The 15,567-nt window shown below is 44.5% G+C and overlaps 1 protein-coding gene across 3 annotated transcripts in view; it reads left to right on the forward strand.

Annotated features, from left to right (window-relative positions):
- LOC310823874 (GMP synthase [glutamine-hydrolyzing]) overlaps window positions 1–11,072 on the forward strand; it is a 30,297-nt gene extending 19,225 nt beyond the window's left edge. The window contains exons 7-17 of one of the 3 annotated variants that reach the window (XM_083696758.1): window positions 1,436–1,601; window positions 1,822–1,973; window positions 3,296–3,469; window positions 3,646–3,751; window positions 3,860–3,975; window positions 4,499–4,624; window positions 5,098–5,213; window positions 5,286–5,416; window positions 5,541–5,713; window positions 5,907–6,020; window positions 8,881–11,072. In XM_083696758.1, coding sequence (XP_083552884.1) covers window positions 1,436–1,601; window positions 1,822–1,973; window positions 3,296–3,469; window positions 3,646–3,751; window positions 3,860–3,975; window positions 4,499–4,624; window positions 5,098–5,213; window positions 5,286–5,416; window positions 5,541–5,713; window positions 5,907–6,020; window positions 8,881–8,982 — 1,476 coding nt within the window. In that variant the 3' untranslated portion in view covers window positions 8,983–11,072. The remainder of the gene's footprint in view (window positions 1–1,435; window positions 1,602–1,821; window positions 1,974–3,295; window positions 3,470–3,645; window positions 3,752–3,859; window positions 3,976–4,498; window positions 4,625–5,097; window positions 5,214–5,285; window positions 5,417–5,540; window positions 5,714–5,906; window positions 6,021–8,880) is intronic. The other 2 variants (XM_083696759.1, XM_083696760.1) reach the window with 2 other exon arrangements.
- Window positions 11,073–15,567: the final 4,495 nt, after the last annotated feature.

A 15,567-nucleotide genomic window follows, 5' to 3' on the forward strand; every position in this document is an offset into this window, starting at 1 on the left:
TTCCATTGTTCCCTTTGACTCCTACATGCCCACAGCATACTACCTCATCTGTGAAACATGGTGGAGGGGGTGTTATGGTTTGGGCATGTGTAGCTTCCGCTTGAACTCGCTAACTTGTCTTCATTGATGATGTTACTGCTGACAGCAGCAGCAGAATGTATTCTGAAGTGTACAGAAACGTCTTGTCTGCTCAAGTACAAGCAAATGCCTCTAAATTCTTTGGATGGCGCTTCATCATACAGTAAGACCCAAAACATACTGCCATAGCAACTTGGGAGTTTTTCAGGGTAAAAAAAGTGTGATGTTCTTGACTGGCCATGTCTTCAGATTTAAATCCTATTGAACATGCCTTTCATTTGCTGAAGAGGAGACTTAAGGCAAAACGTCCTCAAAACAAACAACAACTGAAGATGGCTGCAGTACAGGCCTGGCAGAGCATCACCAGAGAAGATACCCAGCGTGTGGTGGGGTCAATGGGTCACAGACTTCAGGCAGTTATTGCATGCAAAGGATTGTTGACCAAATACTAAACATGAGTGCTTAATTTAGACATTTGATAAATCTGTCCCATCCCTTTTTTGGTACCCTGAAAAGGGGGGACCGAGCATAAAAAGTGTGCAGACACCAATAGCAGACTCCAAAGGCAAACGCAAAGCCTGGAATAAATACTAGACATTGACAGCTCTCTTATGTCTGCACAAATGATGTGAGGGAACCCACCTGACTTACCAGAAACACCTGTCAAGCCAATTGTACATTTGTACCATCAAATAACAGCTGAGAATCTCTACTTTAACCTAATAGTAATTGTTTGATTTTTAAATAAAAAATGTTGGTGGTAAGGCACCAGGGTATATTCCATGTCTGACATAATTTTATAAAGTGTTCATGAAGACACAAGTTTATCCAAGGACCTCATTTTAGAATTTCTCCGACAATAATTTGTACTTTTCCAAATTGAAAAAACAACTGTTAGGCTACTCCTCACGTAATTCATCCAGCTTGCCATTATTGTTAATTAAGTTAAAATAAATGCATGTTTTCACAGTGAATTAAATTAAAATATACAATTAATATCAGCTCACCAATTGGGAAAGTGAAGATGCTCATTAGCTACGGTTTCACAACAAGCCCATCCATTAGAATTGCTCAACAATGCAGTGGTTGTATTGCCGAGGTGAAATGGCTAAAATAAAATGTGTGGAGAAGGCCAGTTGATTGTCACGGTACCTCGGCAATGCCGCCACACCTACTGTGTATGTAAATACTCAGGGTGGGTTATTTCAACAATTCACTCAGAGATATGTAAATTATACTGCCTGTAAAGAGACTGCTGACCAATGTCACCCTGATCGCAATGACCGACAGCACCGTTCACCAAAAAAAAAAAACTGATTGCTGTTGATTGACATGCGTGTCCAATGGTGTTTGCTAGGTGCTGCTGAGTGGTGGGGTGGACTCCACAGTGTGCACTGCCCTGCTGAACAAAGCCTTGAACCAGGATCAGGTGATTGCAGTGCACATTGACAACGGCTTCATGAGGAAGAGGGAGAGCCAGAGTGTAGAGGAGGCCCTCACCAAACTGGGCATCAACCTCAAAGGTCAGGTGTCAAGACTCAGATAGCCATATGTTGACTCAGGAAAACTACAGTGTGAGAAGCAATGGGATGTATTGGGTATCTTTTTAAGTCCTTCCCTCTTTTCTTCAACCCACTTCCTAATGAGATAATGGTGGGTTTGTCTTTCTTTTTGCCCCACCCCTCCCTATCTTTCTTGTCCTTCCATCTCTTAATTTCCCTCTTCCCATCTCTTTCCTTCCAGTGGTGAACGCAGCACACACCTTCTACAATGGCACGACAACCCTTCCCATCTCAGATGAGGACCAGACACCACGGAAACGCATCAGCAAGACCCTCAACATGACCACCAACCCTGAGGAGAAGAGGAAGATCATTGGGGACACCTTCGTAAAGGTGCGTCGGTCTATCTGTTTATCTAGACAGGTCTACCTGTCTATAGCTGTTCTGGCTGCACCTCTCCCAGGGCTCCAGGCGGAGCTTTTTCATTTGATGGCACCAGCACATGATTTGGTTGCACTAAATTGTATTTCCGCAATTGAAAAGTGAGGAGGCTAATTATCTCTCGTCATTACAATGGTCTTACTATTTACAAACGCATACAGAATCATCGCCTATTCTTCGATGATACAAAAATAACAAAACATTGTTTGATCATGACATTGCAATCGCATGCGGGAGAAGGCACTTCCAGGCAGCTGCATAACACTGACATTATAGGCCAAGAAAAAAATCGTAGGATATCAATTTATTTTTTTTATTTTTTTTAATAATAATAATTTTTTTATTTTTTATTTTAAACAGCTGTCCACGAACAGAGTTAAAGAGTATATACAAATGATAAGGGGATGAGATCATGAGATCTCCTGAGAGAAAACCTAAATATGTTTTCTTACTGGACATTTTGTGCTGCTTTTGTGAAAGCCTCCGCTCTGTATACATAATGTGCATGCAAAATACAATATCCTTGTGTTGCCACAACTTGAAGGGTCAGAAATTAACACCTGACAGACACACAATGCGGGTAGGCCTACATTTCCCTTGTGGCGGGTAAATCTCAGTGATCACGTGCCACTCTGGCGGATGCTTGTAAATGGCAGCACTTTATTCAGTATCATCAGAGTTTTTAAATATCTATCTGGTATTATAATTCAGGTCTAATCATTTTAGTTCCTCGGCTTTCAAAGATTGGACAGATGCGTTTCGCTTTGACACTGTGCACAGTTTGAGGTGGATAGACCAACTTGCAGTGCGAGAGTGGTCGTCCTGTAGTTTTCCTTTCCCAACATCAATGTAGCAAATAATTTATCGGTTGATCATTGTTGTTTTTATGTAGGCCCATGGCTTTCCCTTCAGCCGGAAAACTACCAGAGAATAGTTTTGCAATCGCAGCGATTGTAAACATGTCTTGTCAAGGGAAATGCGCAAAACAATGTTTTTCCTGATGCAAAGCATCAGTCATGGGCCATAAGGTTGCCATTGGAACAAAATGACAGAGAGGGCTGAATGAATATCAAACATTATCAACACAACATTGTGTTATAAAAATATTATGTAGGCTAATGAGAACTCTAAGAGAGTTTTTGCAGCTCGTGTCTGGGGCGACCAACACATTATTTTACTCATGGTCGCCTTGTCTCCTTTGTCCAACCCTCTTGGACTGTACAAACATCATTACTGTTGTGGTTGACTTCCTGCTGTGTGATTGGCATCTACAGGTGGCCAATGAGGTGATAGGAGAGATGAACCTGAAGCCTGAGGAGGTGTTTCTAGCCCAGGGTACCCTGAGGCCAGACCTCATAGAAAGCGCCTCTTCTATTGCCAGCGGCAAGGCAGAGCTCATCAAAACACACCACAATGACACCGAACTTATACGCAAGCTCCGAGACGAGGTATGTCAGGCCTGCGGGATCATTGTCAATACACACCTGAAACGGCTCTAAACATGCCCTCAAAACTCCTGATAAAACACAAGCATTTTTTTTTATTTTTTTTATCTCAACTGAAAACAGCCACTGTGTAGAAACATTGTATAAGCCTTCTCTGTCTCAACTGACATCTCCACCAGGGAAAAGTAATCGAGCCACTGAAAGACTTTCATAAGGATGAGGTCAGAGCACTGGGGCGAGAGCTGGGCCTGCCAGAGGAGATCGTCTCTCGACACCCTTTCCCTGGTCAGTACCACCGCACGCACGCACGCTTTAGCAACACTGAAATACACAGACAACTTACGAGCGTGCCCCAGCATAAAGTTTCCCCCTCTCCCTCCCTCTCTTCTGCAGGTCCTGGTCTGGCTATCAGGGTGATATGCGCAGATGAGCCCTACATCTGTAAGGACTTTGCTGAAACCAACAACATACTCAAGATCATCACAGACTTCTCTGCCAGTGTCAAAAAGGTCAGAGGTCAATAGAGCTGTGCACCCTCCATTAATAATATATAAACAACTGGATGAAGTGTGTTATGTCTTAAACTTCCAGACTAACAATATATACACTTATGAACGGAAACGGAGGCAGAGAAGTGCGTTTCTAACGAATAAGAAGTTTACTGAAAGACTTCACATGTTTACATTCGGGAGTCCAGTGTTCCAGGAATAGGGACTGTATTACCCAGTGATAGTGTTATAACTACAGCTACGGAAACCCGCATAGCTCAAAATATCAACGAATACATAACAAAGTGAACTTTCAAGTTTCAGGTAATGTTCTCGCAGTTCGGGTTGAGTTGTGCCAGCTCCCTGTCCTGATGGCGGGTTATGGCAGAATTGTTGCGGGTTGGCTGCAGGTTGTGAAAAATTGACCGCGCAGGACGCTACTGCCCAGACATGAATTGGAGTTGACTATAACACAGAGACGACACACAACCCTCATAGCCAGTCTCCATCCACAAGTGGATTATAACACACTCTTTCTCCCTAGCCCCATACGTTGCTGCAGAGAGTGAAGTCATGTATATCAGATGAGGAGGAGGAGAAACTCTTGCAGATCACCAGCCTTCATTCACTTAATGCCTTCCTGCTGCCAATCAAAACTGTTGGCGTCCAGGTAAACACAGCCTTAATGTTAGCCTTTATTCAGGGGAGGTGGGCCACATAAGGGCTGGACAGTTCTGTTTCTCTTTTTATGAATAAAGGAAAGGGGCCTGTTATGAGGCTAATATAACCGTGGTTGATGTGAGTGCGTTGTGGCTTTAGATGTTTATTTGTTTGTAGAGTGCTGTACTAGCAGTGCAGCTTATTCTAGCAACTGGAATAATGACACTCATGGCTCCGCCTATTCAGCCAAACCCACCCACTAAAATCAGCAAGTGATGTGGTTGTAGGTGTGACTCTCTCAAACTTCCTGCCTAAAGCCACAGAGTGCTAAATTAACCCTAAAGCCCAGACCAGGGGGCTGGAGGAACATCAGACAGGAGGAGGGTAGACACACAAGACATTTTGGGTGGGAGTGAAGGGAAATCACAGAGTACGATGACTAACAGGCAACAGCTCTAACGTGTTCTGTCTCTCTCTCTGCAGGGTGACTGCCGGTCATATAGTTATGTGTGCGGCATTACCAGTAAAGAGGCACCACACTGGGAATCCCTCATGTTCCTGGCCAGACTCATCCCTCGCATGTGCCACACCATCAACAGGTACCCCCCACACATACGTGCATATGCCACAACATCAACACACACTAACTGTTGTCCCTCTCCTTCCTCCAGAGTTGTGTATGTATTCGGACCCCATGTGAAGGAGCCTCCAACAGACATCACCCCCACCTTCCTGACCACAGGTGTATTGGGCACCCTCCGACAGGCCGACTTCGTTGCCCACTTGATCCTCAGAGAATCTGGTAAGGGTGTGTTTGCGTCTGTGTATATTAGAAGCAATCTTTCAACAGGCAATAATGATTTACTCGATCAACACCATGTTGCCCTATGAACCCTGTATGGTATTCTTTCCCCCTCTCCCTCCAGGCTACTCTGGTAAGATCAGTCAGATGCCAGTCATCCTGACCCCTCTGCACTTTGACCGCGACCCCCAGCAGAAGCAGCCGTCCTGCCGACGCTCCGTGGTCATCAGGACCTTCATCACCAGCGACTTTATGACCGGGATACCTGCCACACCCGGCAACCACATCCCAGAGGAGGTAAGGCGTAGTGTAGCTGCTTCCCAGGATGAGATTAAGAGGATTTGATGGACATTATATCAGCAAATTAAAAGACAATACACTACCACAGTATGTTTTAGGTCATTGTCTTACTGTATGATGAAGTGCCGTCCAATGAGTTGGGAGGCATTTGCTTGTACTTGGGCTGACGAGATGTTTCTGTACACTTCAGAATTCATCCTGCTGCTGCCATCAGCAGTTACATCAACAATTAAGACAAGTGAGCCAGTTCCAGTGGAAGCCATACATGCCCAAAGCCATAACACCATATTTCACAGATGAGGTGGTATGCTGTGGATATTGGGCAGTTCCTTTTTTGTCTACACACTTTGCTCTTGCCATCACTCTGGTACATGTTGATCTTTGTCTCATCTGCCCACAAGACCTTTTTCCAGAACTTTGCAGGCCCTTTTAGTTACTTTTTAGCAAACCGTAACCTGGCCATCCTGTTTTTGGGGCACCTTGCAGTGTAACCTCTGTAGTTCTGCTGGTGAAGTCTCTGCGGATGGTAGGTCTCTGACACATTCACACCTACCTCCTGGAGAGTGTGTTTTGGGGGTTTTCTTAATTATGGTGAGCATTCTTCGGTCATCCACTGTAGAAGTCTTCCTTGGCCTACCAGGCTGTTTGAGATTTCTGAACTCACCAGTGCTTTCTTTCTTTTTAACCCATTTGTGCCGAATGCCGCGCGACTTCTACCGCCGGTTGCTGCATTGCGCAACTTTGAATCTACCGCCAGTTGCTGCGTGGCGCAGCATTTTTGATTTGTCGTAATTTTCAAGAGTGCAGCATATAATGCACTGTCATTGGTTCAAATACACGAGGTGGGTCTTGTTGATTTTTTAAAACCACGTGAGCACCCAAATGTCGTGTGGTTCGCCGAAAATCACGTAAATCAATCAGACATACACGTGCGTTTATTGTAGATTTTTTAAACGCACGTGTATGTCTGATTGATTTTCGGCGAACCACACGACATTTGGGTGCTCACGTGGTTTAAAAAATCAACAAGACCCACCTCGTGTATTTGAACCAATGACAGTGCATTATATGCAGCATCCGGCACAAATGGGTTAATGATGTTCAAACTGTTGAGGGTTTGTTGTAGGTTTAAGTTTTTGGCTATGTTTCTCATTCAGATATTTCAGCCCAATAATGGCTTCCCTGACTTTTGTTGATGCCTCTTTAGTCCTCATGTTGACAGACACCAATAGCAGACTCCAAAGGTGAACACAAAGCCTAGAATCAATCAGAAACTCCTGTCAAGCCAAGTGTCCCATCACTTTTGGGTACCCTGAAATAGGGGGGACTATGCATAAAAAGTGTTGTAATTTCTAAATGGTGAAACCAATATGTACACAAATACCATCACATTAAAGCTGAGAATCTTTACTTTAACCTCACAGTAATTTAAGTAAATCCAAACTTTTAGAGTGTAGAGCCAAAAGAAGAAAAAATGCTTCACTCTGTCCCATTACTTACACAGGGCACTGTATACGTACAGTGGGGGAAATAATTATTTGATCCCCTGCTGATTTTGTTAGTTTGCCTGATTACAAAGAAATGAGCGGTCTATAATTTTTATGGTACTTTTATTTTAACAAATAGACACAGAATATCAAAAAAAAAAGTCCAGAAAAACATATTATATAAAGTTATAAATTAATTTGCATTTGATCGAAGGAAATAAGTATTTGATCCCCAAGCAAAACATGACTTAGTACTTGGTGGAGAAACCCTTGTTGGCAAGCACAGAAGTCAGACGTTTCTTGTAGTTGGTCACCAGGTTGGCACACATCTCAGGAGGGATTTTGGTCCACTCCTCTTTACAGATCCTCTCCAAATCCTGAAGGTTTCAAGGCTTTTGCTTGGCAACTCGAAGCTTCAGCTCCCTCCACAAATTTTCGATAGGATTAAGGTCTGGAGACTAGCTAGGCCACTCCATGACCTTAGTGTGCTTCTTCTTGAGCCACTCCTTTGTTGCCTTGGCCGTATGTTTTGGGTCATTGTCATGCTGGAAGACCCATCCACGACTCATCCTCAGTGCTCTGGCTGAGGGAAGGAGGTTCTCGTCCAAGATCTTACGGTACATGGCCCCGTCCATTGGCCCCTCAATGCAGTGAAGTCGTCCTGTACCCTTAGCAGAGAAACAACCCCAAAGCATAATGTTTCCACCTCCGTGTTTGACGGTGGGGATGGTGTTCTTGGGATTGTAGCATTCAGCATCGTCGAATTTATGCCAAAGAGTTCAATTTTGGTCTCATCTGACCACATCACCTTCTCCCAAGCCTTCTCTGAATTATTTAAGTGTTCATTGGCAAACTTCAGATGGGCCTGTACATGTGCCTTCTTGAGCAGGGGGACCTTGCGGGCACTGCAGGATTTCAATCCGTTACGGTGTAGTGTGTTACCAATGGTTTTCTTGGTGACTGTGGTCCCAGCTGCCTTGAGATCATTACCAAGCTCCTCCTGTGTAGTTCTGGGCTGATCCCTCACCGTTCTCATGATCATCCTTACCCCACGAGGCGAGATCTTGCATGGAGCTCCAGGCAGAGGGCGATTGATGGTTATTTTGTATTTCTTCCATTTTCTAATAATTGCACCAACAGTTGTCTCCTTCTCACCAAGCTTCTTGCTGATGGTCTTGTAGCCCATTCCAGCCTTGTGCAGGTCTACAACTCTTACCCTGATGTCCTTTGAATGTTCTTTGGTCTTGCACATGATGGTGGAGAGGTTGGAATGGAAGAGATTGATTCTATTGACAGGTGTCTTTTATACCCATAACAAGCAGAGATTAGGAGTACTTTTCCTAAAGTGACAGGACTAATCTGTGTGCCTCATGGGCATATAACCGGTCTGTATGAGCCAGAATTCTTGCTGGTTTGTAGGGGATCAAACACTTATTTCCTTCCATCAAATGCAAATGAATTTATAACTTTATGTAATGTGTTTTTTCTGGACTTCTTTGTTGATATTCTGTCTCTATTTGTTAAAATAAAAGTACCATAAAAATAATAGACCGCTCATTTCTTTGTAATCGGGCAAACTAACAAAATCAGCAGGGGATCAAATAATTATTTCCCCAACTGTATGTGCCAATCATCTATATCTCTCCCTCCTCTTCCTTTCTCTCCCTCTTTCCTCAGGTGGTGCTGAAGATGGTGAATGAGATTAAGAAGATCCCAGGTATCTCCAGAGTGATGTTTGATCTGACCTCCAAACCACCAGGCACCACGGAGTGGGAGTAGAGCGAGTGGGAGGAGAGCGAGAGACCTCATCTCTTTCCCTCTCCTATACCTCCACACTCCATGGCCTGCCCCCCCTCCCTAATCCCCCAACCCCACCCCACCCCTCTTTAGAACATTCCCATGAAAGGCAAGCAGTACTTTGACCAGCACACACTTGAAGCCAAGTGTGTGCTGGTGGTTGTATTATTGATAATATGATGAACATTCATCTTTTTTTTCTGGATACATGCGTGACTGCATTTTCTTAATATGTTTTGAGTGCAAGTGCTTCTTCCTGTTATGAAGCCAGCTGTTAAAGGTCAAATGTTAGAAGGTTCAGGAAGTGGATTGAGTACACAGTATGCCTCCGATTGCAGCATGAGACGAGCAAAGCAAGAAAGCTAACATACATAGGACATGGTGGAAAAGGAAGAACCAAAAACAAGCCAGTGGATTAATGCGTCACCCATTGCTTTTTGCGTTTTCTGTCGCACCTTTTTTTTTAAAAATGTTTATACTGCAGTAGTTCAGACTTTTCTTTGTCCCAGGACAATTTTTACCCGTTTCTGTTCCAGCAGTATACTGTGCAAAGAGGCAGGGGTTGCCTATCCAAAGTAATTTAGCAGAGAAATGTGACCAATTTACTATTTCTAAACTTTTTCTGTTTGCCAAATGTAGATAAACTGTGGTAAAATCATTATTTGGGGTTTCTGTTACACAGAAGGTCTGAGGAACCAAACGACGGCACACAGAGAGGGTAGAAAAGGCCCGAAGGCGTATTTAATAATGGGAATAATGAACGGGGACATGTGGATAATCCAAAGAGAGTAGTCGAAGTTCGGTCCGGGGGTCGGCAGGCAGACGGGTAGTCGGACAGGCAGATGGTCGGGCGGCAGGGAGGTCCAGTAGTTGGTAAGGGGGCTAGGTACATGGAAGGGTCGACGAGGGGAAAACCAGGGAGGACGAGGTATCTGGATGGGCACAAGGGAACGCGGTGAAACACAAACACAAGGAACACGAGAGGATATCAAGGGCTTGAAGCGTAATGCGGGTTACTGGGAAGGTTACCATGGACACAGTACGTTCTGGCAGGGTTCTTATAGGGCGGAGATTGCAGATGGTTTGCAGGTGTGCTGAGGGGAGACAGGGAACAGGTGCACTGTCGACTGGGAGCTGGATGCTCCAGCGATGATTGCCGGGGCCTCAAGGTGGCGCCAGAGGGATGGTTAGGAGGGGGAACCGTAACAGTTTCAGCCCTTTTGACGATCCACTCGAAGCAAAACGTGATGGTCAATACCTACAGCGGTCAACAGAAAATGTAGTTGGCTAGTAAGCTGTAGTAAGCTAGTTTATTATCACAAATGTGTAACTGTGCAGGAGGCCCCCAAAATGTGGGGTGTCCTTTTTTTGTGCCTGTTCTTTTTGTTTTGTTTTTTTATTTGAGCTGATCTAGACTATCACCTAGGAATATACTGGGGGAGTTCCTACATTGTGTAGGAACAATTATTGTCTGCTAAATGCCATAAATGTAAAAATGTATTGCACAGACCTCTGACCTTTGTTTATGCATAAGCCTTGGTGCTTTCCTGACATGTAGGGATAGCAATTCTCTATAGTTCAAATGTTGAGTGATATGGGTTTTAAAATCCATCACAAAGAATCCCCTGCTCGTGGGAATTTGAAGCCTTTCATTGGTGGCCAACGTTTAGACCACTTTAGAACATGCCTCTGTGTTTATTGTCTTTGTACCCCTCATCTTCACATCCTCCATCTTATTTACTCTAATGGCAAAAAATAGTGGCAAAATTAATCTGTTCCTTAAATGCAATTACTGTTGTTAGTGTCTCCCTCTGTGTTGCCTTTTACCTGTGTATTTTATGATGCATATGTCTCTACTTGGAAAACAACGTCTTAAAATTAACGGACATTTAATTTGTGGATTTTGCTGTAATATTGAAATAACATTAATTTATGCAATTCTGTCATGTTCTTTTTTGTTTTTCATGTCAAATGATTAATGCTCATTATCCTTAGTAATGTGCCTCAAACCAAGCCACTGCATGCAGTTTGAACTTTGTATAATGAAATGAGCTTTAATAAAGAAATCCATGTTGAAATGCTCCTTCCTCTCTTCTCTGTACATGTATTTAAAGTATGTAGGCCTAGATTATTTGTGCCCCTCACACAATTATGTTTATTATTCAACTTCTATCTATATTTTGATAACTTAATGGTGCATCACAGAACTCAACATTTGATGTGAAGAATTAGCGACTAAAGTGTTGACTGTTCATTAAGCAGTCTGTTTCACTATAATTGTTTCCAAGTATTCAGCCTGCCACTGGCCATCCTGGAATGCATGACAGACTTCATCCAGTCACAAGAATGACATTTCATGTGCATCTGGGAAAGATCACGAGTTAAGTGACCTTCATACACGCTATATTTTTCAAACATTAGAAAGCACATGAAGAGGAGTCAACTCAGTCACAACCATAAAAACCACATACAGTGGGGGAAATAATTATTTGATCCCCTGCTGATTTTGTTAGTTTGCCCGATTACAAAGAAATGAGCGGTCTATAATTTTTATGGTACTTTTATTTTAACAAATAGAGACAGAATATCAACAAAGAAGTCCAGAAAAAACACATTATATAAAGTTATAAAGTAATTTGCATTTGATCGAATGAAATAAGTATTTGATCCCCAAGCAAAACATGACTTAGTACTTGGTGGAGAAACCCTTGTTGGCAAGCACAGAAGTCAGACGTTTCTTGTAGTTGGTCACCAGGTTGGCACACATCTCAGGAGGGATTTTGGTCCACTCCTCTTTACAGATCCTCTCCAAATCCTGAAGGTTTCAAGGCTTTTGCTTGGCAACTCGAAGCTTCAGCTCCCTCCACAAATTTTCGATAGGATTAAGGTCTGGAGACTAGCTAGGCCACTCCATGACCTTAGTGTGCTTCTTCTTGAGCCACTCCTTTGTTGCCTTGGCCGTATGTTTTGGGTCATTGTCATGCTGGAAGACCCATCCACGACTCATCCTCAGTGCTCTGGCTGAGGGAAGGAGGTTCTCGTCCAAGATCTTACGGTACATGGCCCCGTCCATTGGCCCCTCAATGCAGTGAAGTCGTCCTGTACCCTTAGCAGAGAAACAACCCCAAAGCATAATGTTTCCACCTCCGTGTTTGACGGTGGGGATGGTGTTCTTGGGATTGTAGCATTCAGCATTTCTCTCCCTCCAAACACGAAGAGTCGAATTTATGCCAAAGAGTTAAATTTTGGTCTCATCTGACCATATCACCTTCTCCCAAGCCTTCTCTGAATCATTTAAGTGTTCATTGGCAAACTTCAGATGGGCCTGTACATGTGCCTTCTTGAGCAGGGGGACCTTGCGGGCACTGCAGGATTTCAATCCGTTACGGTGTAGTGTGTTACCAATGGTTTTCTTGGTGACTGTGGTCCCAGCTGCCTTAATATCATTATCAAGCTCCTCCCGTGTAGTTCTGGGCTGATCCCTCACCCTTCTCATGATCATCCTTACCCCACGAGGCGAGATCTTGCATGGAGCTCCAGGCCGAGGGCGATTGATGGTTATTTTGTATTTCTTCCATTTTCTAATAATTGCACCAACAGTTGTCTCCTTCTCACCAAGCTTCTTGCTGATGGTCTTGTAGCCCATTCCAGCCTTGTGCAGGTCTACAACTCTTACCCTGATGTCCTTTGAATGTTCTTTGGTCTTGCCCATGGTGGTGGAGAGGTTGGAATGGAAGAGATTGATTCTATTGACAGGTGTCTTTTATACCCATAACAAGCAGAGATTAGGAGTACTTTCTTAAAGTGACAGGAGTAATCTGTGTGCCTCATGGGCATATAACCGGTCTGTATGAGCCAGAATTCTTGCTGGTTTGTAGGGGATCAAATACTTATTTCCTTCGATCAAATGCAAATCAATTTATAACTTTATATAATGTGTTTTTTCTGGACTTCTTTGTTGATATTCTGTCTCTATTTGTTAAAATAAAAGTACCATAAAAATTATAGACCGCTCATTTCTTTGTAATCAGGCAAACTAACAAAATCAGCAGGGGATCAAATAATTATTTCCCCCACTGTAAGTCTTGCATGTGAATTTATTGGCCTACGCAAGTAAATGGTCATTGATCTTTAGATTTTTTATTAAGAAACATTGCATATGCAAAAAAAACATGACTCCATCAACCGTTGTAGTGTGAACAGTGGGTTAATTCGAGTAAGCACCTGTTACGAACTCTTCGCGAGTGATCGTGTCCCATGGGTGCCTCTCCAGGCCCGGGGTTCTCCACTGATCACTGATGCATAATGCCAGTGCAAGTCGCCACACGCAACTGCTAATTAACTCGAGGCCTGTGGCGCTTTGTGTTATGTCGTTAACCTGAATAATGCTAATTAGAATATACTGACCGGTATTCGGAGTGATGTGTATTTGTTATGTTGCCAGAGAGCTTTAATTATCTACATTTCAGTTCATTGGGGGGTTGTGTCATAAAATCATATATAATCGTTCTATAATCGAAATGTGAAATGCTTGGCCTCAGCTTGGCCACTTTTTAGATGAGATGGATGTCCTTCTCAGCTTCTTCCCTGAGGACGGCACACCGCTCACACTACTGGGTGACTTCAACATCCAGTTGGAGAAGCTTCATTCTTCTGGAGCACTTGACCTTCTCTCCTCCTTCAGTCTTACCCTGTCCCACTCATAAGGCTTGACCTTGTCTTCACAAGATCCTCCCATACTTCAAACCTCACTGTTACCCCTCTTCCGGTTTCTGACCATCATTTCGTATCCTTCTCCCTCCCTCTCAAATGCTCACCCTCCCAACCAGTCTCTACCCACACTGTGTCCTCTCGCCGCGGCCTGCGCACCCTCTCCCTCACCACTTACTCACCACTCTATCTTCCTCTGTCTTATCCGCCCTACCCTCTGTTGAATCCTTCTCTCTTCTATCCACTGATGCAGCTTCCTCCACGCTCCTGTCCTCTCTTTCCTCATCCTTCGACTCTCTCTGTCCACAGATCTCAAGGCCGGCACCATCCACTCCACGCGCTCCCTGGCTGTCTGAAACCCTGCAAGCTTGTAGAATAGGGCTCCGGGCAGCTGAGAGGATATGGAGAAAATCTGGCCTTCCTAATGATCTAGACCCTTATCTCTCTCTCCTCCTCAACTACACCTCATCTGCATCAGCTGCTAAAGCCTTATACTACCATTCCAAAATTCAATCCTCTGTCTCTGACACAAGGAAACTGTTCTCCACATTTTCCTCACTCCTCAACCCTCCTCCTCCCCCTCCTCCCTCCTCTCTGTCTGCCGATGACTTTGTCACCTATTTTGAAAAGAAGGTTGATGACATTAGCAGCTCCTTCCCTCTACCTCTCACCAACAATGCTACCTCTCCTCCCAAACCCACTGCGCAACACCCAGTCTCTGGTTTGTCAGATTTCTCCCCCCTTTCCCCTGATGATGTTCTAAAGCTGGTCACATCCAAGCGGGCAACCACCTGCCCCCTCGATCCTATCCCCTCCCCCTTTCTCCAATCCATCTCCTTCCGTTCCTTACCACCTTAATCAATTCCTCTCTATCCACAGGATCTGTCCCAGCTGCCTTCAAGACAGCCAGAGTTAAGCCTCTTCTCAAGAAACCAACTCTTGACCCGTCTGCTGTCCATAACTACAGACCGGTATCCCTTCTCTCCTTCTTATCTAAAATCCTTGAACGTGCTGTCTCTAACCAACTGTCTAACTACCTCCTTCAAAACAACTTCCTTGACCCTCACCAATCCGGCTTTAAAGCTGGGCACTCTACTGAAACTGCTCTCCTCGCTGTCACTGTTCTCATTCTTCTGGACCTGTCTGCTGCAAACCACCCAATCCTTCTCTCCACCCTCTCAGAATTGGGCATCTCTGGCTCTGCACTCTCCTGGTTTGCATCCTACCTGGCCGGTCGCTCCTACCAGGTGACGTGGAGAGGACAGCGACCCCTCACCACTGGTGTCCCCCAGGGCTCTGTCCTTGGGCCTTTACTGTTCTCTCTCTATACCAAATCTCTCGGCTCTGTAATTTCTTCATATGGCTTCTCCTACCACACCTACGCAGATGACACTCAACTTTTTCTCTCTTTCCCCCCTTCTCACAGGTGGCAACACGTGTCTCGGCATGTCTTGCAGACATTTCTGCTTGGATGTCAGGCCACCACCTCAAGCTCAACCTTGACAAGACTGAGCTGCTCTTCCTCCCAGGGAAAGCCTGCCCTCCATCACAGTAGAAACCTCTACTGTGACCTCCTCCCATACAGTCAAGAACCTTGGGGTGATCCTTGACAACCACTTATCCTGTGTGGCGAACATCACAGCGACAGCACGCTCCTGTAGATTCTTCCTCTACAACATCAGAAGGATACGTCCATTCCTCACCAGAGAAGCAGCACAACCTTTGGTCCAAACACTTGTAATCTCTCACCTTGACTACTGCAATGCACTCTTGGCCGGACTCTCCACCTCCTCCATCAGGCCTCTGAAGCTCATCCAGAACGCTGCCGCTCGTCTGGTGTTCAATCTCCCCAAATTC

Source organism: Argentina silus (assembly GCF_951799395.1).
Source record: "Argentina silus genome assembly, chromosome: Y".
In the NCBI taxonomy this organism is placed as follows: domain Eukaryota; kingdom Metazoa; phylum Chordata; class Actinopteri; order Argentiniformes; family Argentinidae; genus Argentina; species Argentina silus.